The following is a 7,820-nucleotide window of genomic DNA, read 5'->3' as shown; positions in this document are numbered from 1 at the left end:
TGTGGGCTGTGAGCCCCGGGACAGCGTGAGCAGTGAGCCCTGGTACAACACACCCAAAACATGAACTCTGATTTCTCTCCACAGATGCTGCCAGAACTGCTGAGATTTTCCAGCAATTTCTGTTTTTTGTTCCAGGAATTATAGTACTTGCCTCTTCGTCGATGGTAGGGAAATTCCATAATAACCTTTGCTTTCACATCCCGTGGGGCCATCTGCCCATGTCCAATGATATGGTCTAGTAACATGACTTAGGCTTTTGCGAATTCACTCTTAGCCAGGTTTGTCACCAAGCCTGATTCCTGAAGTCGATCAAACAATTCCATTCGATGCTCCAGATGTTCCTTTCATGTGTGACAAATATCACCATATCATCTATGTACACCACACAATTGGGTAATTCGGAAATGACATGATTGGTTAATCTTTGAAATGTCACTGCCACATTTTTGTACCAAATGGCATGACTTTAAACTGGTAAAGCCCATTTGGTTTCACGAAAGCCGAAATGTCCTTCGCTCTTTCGGATAAAGGTACCTGCCAGTATACTCTTGAGTAAGTTCAGCTTAAGCTACTTGTCCTACATCCTCCATGTAGTCTTACAAAGGTGGAATAGGATACAAATCAGATTTCGTAACTGCATTGACTTTGCGATAGTCCACACAAAATCGTCGGATACCATCTGGTTTTGTCACCATCACTATGGGTGAGCTCCATTTGATTATGTCGTCTGTGAGTATGCTTTCAATCTCTTTTTGAACCTGTGCCAATTTTAGAGGGTTATGTCTATAAGGATGTTGCTTAATTGGAACAGCATTTCCTATACCTACACCATGCATAATAATAGAACATAAAACTGTACAGCACAGGAACAGGCCCTTTGGCCCACAATGTTGTGCTGAACATGACGCCAAATGAAACTAATCCCTTCTGTCTGCCCTTGGTCCATATCCCTCCATTCCTTGCATATTCGTGTGCTTACCTAAAAGTCTCTTAAACACCCCTATTGTATCTGCCTCGACTACCAATCCTGGCAGCATGTTCCACACTCCTACCACTCGTTGTGTAATAAAACTGCCCCTCAAATGTCCTTTGACCTTTCCCCCTTTCACATTAAATGCATGCCCCCTAGTTTTAAACATTTCAACTCTGGAAAAAAGACTCTGACCATCAACCCTATCTTTGCATTTCATGATTTTATACACTTCTCTCCCCTCAGCCTCTGCCAGTCTAGAGAAAACAACCTGAGTTTTTCTAGCCTCTCCTTATAGCTCATACCCTCTAATGCAGGCAGCATCCTGGTAAACCTCTTCTGCACCCCCTCCAAAGCCTCCACATTCTTTCTGTAATGTGACAACTATAACTGAACGCAGTACTCGAAGTGTGGCCTAACCAAAGTCTTAGAAAGCTACAACGTGACATCCTGACTCTTGTACTCAATTTCTCACCAATAAAGGCAAGCGTGCCATACGCCTTCTTTACCACCCTATCTACTTGCATGGCCACTTTCAGGGAGCTATGCACTTGAACCCCAAGATCCCTCTGTACATCAATGCTGTTCAGGGTCCTGCTATTAACTATATATTTTTCCTTAACATTTGATCTCCCAAAGTGTAACACCTCACATTTGCACAGATTAAACTCCATCTGCTATTTCTCTGCCTATATCTGCAACTGATCTATATCCTGCTGTATCCTTTGACAACCTTCTACACTATCCACAACTCCACCAATCTTTGTAACATCTGCAAGCTTACTTACCCACCCATCTACATTTTCATCCAAGTCATTTACATATATCACAAACAGCAGAGGTGCAAGTACAAATCCCTGCTGAACACCAGCAGTCATGGACCTCCAGCCTGAAAAACGCCCTTCCACCACTACCCTCTGCCTTCTATGAGCAAGCCAATTCTGAATCCAAGCGGCCCAGTCATGGATCTTAATCTTCCAGATGAGCCTACCATGAGGGACCTTGTCAAAAGCATTACTAAAATCGATGTAAACAACATCCACTGCTCTACTCTCATCGATCACCTTTGTTACCGCCTCAAAAAATTTAGTCAAGTTAGTAAGACATGACCTGCCCTGCACAAACCCATGCTGACTGTCCCTAAGTAGGCCATGCTTTTCCAAATGTGTGTAAATCCTATCCCTAAAAATTCTCTCCAATAGCGTCCCAACCACCAATGTGAGACTCACCAGCCTGTAGTTTCCTGGAGTATCCTTATTTCCCTTCTTGAACAGAGGAACAACAGAGGACTCGCCAGTCCTCTGGGACCTCTCCAGTGGCTAATGAGGATACAAAGATTTTGGTTAAGGCCCCAGCAATCTCCTTTCTTGCCTCTCTCAATAACCTGGGGGAGATATCATTGGGCCCTGGGAACTTACCTACCTGAATGCTCTTCAAGAGATCCAACACTATTTCTTTCTTGATCTTAAAATGCTTAGCATATTAGCATGCTCCACACAAATCTCACTATCCTCCATGTCCTTCTCCTTGATGAATACTGATACAAAGTACTCATTTAAGATCTCACCCACTTCCTCTGCCTCCAAGCACAAAATTTCCTCCTTTATCCTTGACTAGTCCTCCCTTCTCTCTAGTTATCCTCTTGGTTTTAATGTATCTATGAAATGCCTTGGAATTCTCTTTAACCCTACTTGCCAAGGTCATTTCATGGCCCCCTCTTGTTTTCCTAAATCCCTGCCTGAGTTCTTTCGTACTTTCTTTATATTCCTCATGGGCCCTGTCCGATTTTAGCTTCCCAAGCCTTACATAAGCTTCTTTTCCCCTTTTGACTAAACTCATAACCTCCCTCATTATCCAAGTGTCCCTTACCTTACCATCCTTGTTATTCCTGCTTACTGGAACATGCCAGTCCTGAACTCTGATCAGCCGGTCTTTAAATAACTCCCTCGTGTCAAATGTGGATTTGCCTGATAACAGCTCTTCCCAATTAACACTCCCTAGCTTCTGCCTAATACTGACATAATTTTCCCTCCCCCAATTTAGTACCTTCCCGCAAGGTCCTGATTTATCCTTGTTCATAGCTATCTTAAAACATCAGGAGTTGTGATCACCGTTTCCAAAATGCTCTCCCACTGAAAGGTCAGCCACCTGGCTAAGCTCATTAGCTAATACAAGGTCCAGTATGGCTCCTCCTCTAGTTTGATTATCCACATACCTGTTTCAAGAAACCGTCTTGGATGCACTTAACAAATTCTAACCTGTCAAAGCCTCTTGCTCTATGGGAGTCCCAGTCAAAACCAGGGACCTTGTCAAAAGTCTTACTAAAATCCATGTAAACAACATCCACTGTTCTACTCTCATTGATCACCTCAAAAAATTTACCGCCTCAAAAAATTTAGTCAAGTTAGTAAGACATGACCTGCCCTGCACAAACCCATGCTGACTGTCCCAAAGTAGGCCACCCACTATGATAACTCTGTTTTTCTTGCACCTTTCAAAAACCTGCCTACATATTTGTTCCTCAATCTCTTAATTTAGAAACGTAGAAGATAGGAGCAGGAGGAGGCCATTCCGCCCTTCAAGCCTGCTCCACCATTCTTCATGATCATGGTTGATCGTCCAACTCAGTAGCTTAATCCTGCTTTCTCCCCATAACCTTTGATCCCATTCTCCCCAAGTGCTATATCTAGTCACCTCTTGAATACATTCAATGTTTTGGCAACAACTACGTCCTGTGGTAATGAATTCCACAGGTTCATCACTCTTTGGGTGAAGAAATGTCTCCTCATCTCCGTCCTAAATGGTCTACCCCGAATCCCCATACTATGATCTCTGGTTCTGGACACACCCACGATCGGGAACATCCTCCCTGCATCTACCCTGTCCGGTCCTGTTAGAATTTTATAGGTTTCTATGAAATCCCCTCCTCATTTGTCTGAACTCTAGCAAAAACAATCCCAACCTAGTCAATCTCTCCTCATACGTCAAACCTGCCATCCCTGGAATCAGCCTGGTAAACCTTTGCTGCACTCCCTCGAGAGCAAGAGCATCCTTCCTCAGAAAAGGAGAACAGAACTGCACATAATATTCCAGGTGTGGTCTCACCAAGGCCCTGTATAACTGCAACAACACATCCCTGCTCCTGTACTTGAAACCTGTCACAATGAAGGCCAACATACCATTTGCCGCCTTTACCACCTGCTGCACCTGCATGCTTACCTTCAGTAACTGGTGCACAAGGTCACCCATGTCCTGCTGCACCCTCCCCTCTCCCAATTTACAGCCATTCAGGTAGTAATCAGTCTTCTTGTTTTTGCTTCCGAAGTGAATAACCTCACATTTATCCAAATTATACTGCATCTGCCATTGATTTGCCCCCTCACCCAACCTGTGGAGATCATGCTGAAGGATTTCTGCATCCTTGTTACGGTTCGCCCTACCACCCAACTTGGTATCATCTGCAAACTTTGAGATGTTACATTTTGTTCCCTCATCAAAATCATTGATATATATTGTGAATAGCTGGGGTCTCAGCACCAATCTCTGTGGCACCCCACTTGTTACTGCCTGCCAATTTGAAAAGGACCTATTAATTCCTACTCTTTGTTTCCTCTCTACCAACCAGTTTTCTATCCATCTCAGTATACTTCCCCCAAACCCATGTGCTTTAATCGTGCACATTAATCTCTTACGTGGGACTTTGTCAAATGCTTTCTTAAAGTCCAAATATACAACATCGACTGGCTCCCCCTTGTCAACTCTAATAGTTACATCTTCATAGAATTCCAACAGATTTGCCAAAGCATGATTTCCCCTTCATAAATCCATGCTGACACTGTCTGATCCTGCCACTGCTTTCTAAATGCTCTGCTATAAAATCTTTAACAATGGATTTGAGAATTTTCCCCACTACTGATGTTAGGCTCATCGGTCTATAATTCCTTGTTGTCTCTCCACCTCCCTTTTTGAATATTGAGGTGACATTAGCCACCCTCCAATTTGCAGGGACTGTTCCAGAGTCTAGAGAATCCTGGAAGATGACCACCAATGTATCCACTATTTCCAGCGTTACTCCCTTAAATTCTCTGGGATGTAGATTATCAGGCCCTGGGGATTTATTGGCCTTCAATCCCAACAATTTTCCCACCACCATTTCTCTACTATATTGATCTCCCTCAGCTCTTTCCTCTCACTAAATCTTGCATCCTCCAACAATTCTGATAGCTAATTTGTGTCCCCTTTTGTGAAGACATAACCAAAGTATATATTCAGTTTCTCAGCCGTTTCTTTGTCCCCTATTATACATTCCCCCGTTTCTGTCTGTAGGGGACCTACATTTCTCTTTACCAATCTCTTTCTCTTCACACATCTATAGAAACTCATAGCATCAGTCTTTATTTTCCCTGCATGCTTAAGTTCCTACTGGATTTCCCCCTTCTTAATTGATCCCTTGGTTCCTCTTTGCTGAATTCTAAACTGCACCCAATCCTCAGATTTATTATTTTTCTTCGCTAATGTGTATGCTTCTTCCTTGGATCGGATACTATCTCTTATTTCATTTGTAAGCCATGGATTGGCCCTCTTACCCATTTTGCTTTTGCTGTTGGTGGCTGTTGGGGTGCCAGTATAATCGTATCAGAGTGATTGCACCCATCTTATTTTTGAGCTCTACCCATACTGCCTCAGTGGACGAGCCCTCCAGTATGTACTCTCAGAGTGCAGATGTGACATTCTCCCTGATTAGTAATGCAACTCCTTCACTCCTTTTACCTTCCTCTCTATCTTGTCTAAAACAACAAAATCCTGGAAAGTTGAGCAGCCAGTCTTGTCCCTGTCTCAACCAAGCCTCTATAATGGCCATAACATCATAGTCCCATATCCTGATCCATGCTTTAAGCTCATCTGCCTTACCTATAATACTCCTTGCATTGAAATAAACACACTTCAACCCATTAATATCATTACATTCATTTACCTGTCGTTGCCTATCCTTCTTTTCAGACTTACTGGTCCTAACTTCTACCTTCATCTCAATCCCTCCACTTGCTGACCTGATCAGTTCATGAATCAGTTTAGTATTTCCCAGCTTATTCCCACATATCTCCCCAAGTGATTGTGATAACTCTTTCATGTCATTTTGATTTTACTGTGAAAGGGAATTCAATAATGTCCTAATTGTCTAATTTAATTTAAGGAATGTCAAATTCATAATCAGCTGGATTTGGTTCTTCACTCTGGGTTGTAACAGGTGACACATTCTCCTTTTGCTTTGCTTTCCTTCCCTATCAAAATACCTTTTGAGCATAGTCACATGACACACTGTGATTTTTCCTTCCAAATGGCATTCTTATCAAATAATTCACCTCACTCAATTTCCTTTTGATATAAGGCCCACTAAACCTTGCCCTTAAAGGTTCACTTACAACTGAGAGCAATACTGATACTTGACTAGCGAAATTATGAATTTTTGTTTTTTTGTCTGCTTCCTGTTTTGTCACATGTTATGCTACTTTTAAATGTTGTATAGTCAACTCACTTACTCCGCTTAATCTGTGCCTAATATTTGACACATAGTTCAAGATGTAGTCTCCAAACTCTGACTCACCAATTTCTCCCTAATTAATTTCAGTTGTCCTCTTACTTCATGCCCAAAAACTAATCCAAATGGACTGAATTTAGTTGATTCATTAGGTGCGTCCCTAATGGTAAAAAGTACAAATGGAATTCCTTTATCCCAGTTGTCTGGATGGTCTTGACTATAGGCCGTCCACATGGTCTTTAAAAGTTGATACCACCATTCTAATGCTCCCTGCAATTCTGGATGGTACTCAGATGATTTGAATTGTTTTACTCCTAAACTATCCATAATTTCCTTCAATAACTTTGATGTAAAATATGATCCATGATCTGATTGTATCTCTGTGGGTAGTCCATTTTGAGTAACTCTTCTACAATCTTTTTAGCTGTGATATTGCATAATGGAATGGCCTCTGGAAATCTAGTTAACACATTCATTATGGCCAACAAATATTGATTCTCACCTTTTGTTTTAGGGAGGTGTCCTACGTCATCAATTAAGACCCGTGTAAAAGGTTCCTTAAATTCAGGAATGGGTATTAAGGGTGCTGGTTTTATCACTGCCTAAGATTTTCCTATTAGTTGACATGTATGACATGTTTGACAAAGTTCAACCACATCCTTATGCAGTCCAGGCCAATAAAAATGTATTTGTATTTTGGCTTGTGTTTTCCTCACTCCCAAATGACCACCTACTGGTAATAATGTGCGACCCACAACACCTCCTTTCTATAACCTACCAGTAATATAACTTGATGAATTTCTGCCCGTTTCTCATCCACCTGAATATGTGATGGTCTCCGTTTCCTCATCAAGACTTCACTTTTAAGATCATAACATTGTGGGATACACTCGTTTCTGCTCTGAGACTCACTTCCCCGTGCCGCCCTCCGCTCTGAGACTCGCTTCCCCGTGACCCCTCCGCTCCGAGATTCGCTTCCCCATGCCACCCTCCGCTCTGAGACTCCCTTCCCCATGCCCCCCTCCGCTCCGAGACTCACTTCCCCATGCCACCCTCCACTCCAAGACTCCCTTCCCCGTGCACCCCTCCGCTCCGAGTCTCACTTCCCGTCACCCCCGTCCACTCTGAGACTCACTTCCCTGTGCCCCCCTCCGCTCCGAGACTCACTTCCCCTCATTCCCCTCCGCTCCGAGACTCGCATCCCCTCCCCCCCCTTCTATCCGAGTCTCACTTCCCCCTTCCCCCTCCGCTACGAGACTCACTTCCCCTCACCCCGCTCCGCTCCGGGACTCACTTCACCGTGCCCACCTC

General features: G+C 43.2%; 1 protein-coding gene across 1 annotated transcript in view; it reads left to right on the top strand.

Annotated features, from left to right (window-relative positions):
* Positions 1-505: 505 nt before the first annotated feature.
* Positions 506-7,820, top strand: part of LOC109926267 (POU domain, class 6, transcription factor 2-like) — a 51,886-nt gene continuing 44,571 nt past the window's right edge. Inside the window, exon 1 of the mRNA XM_048618836.1 lies at positions 506-530. Within this exon, the coding sequence (XP_048474793.1) occupies positions 506-530 (25 nt within the window). The remainder of the gene's footprint in view (positions 531-7,820) is intronic.

This window comes from Rhincodon typus, chromosome 41 (assembly GCF_021869965.1).
Source record: "Rhincodon typus isolate 14 chromosome 41, sRhiTyp1.1, whole genome shotgun sequence".
In the NCBI taxonomy this organism is placed as follows: domain Eukaryota; kingdom Metazoa; phylum Chordata; class Chondrichthyes; order Orectolobiformes; family Rhincodontidae; genus Rhincodon; species Rhincodon typus.
Note: the sequence above shows the minus strand (reverse complement) of the source record. Positions and strands in the feature narration are given on the sequence as shown.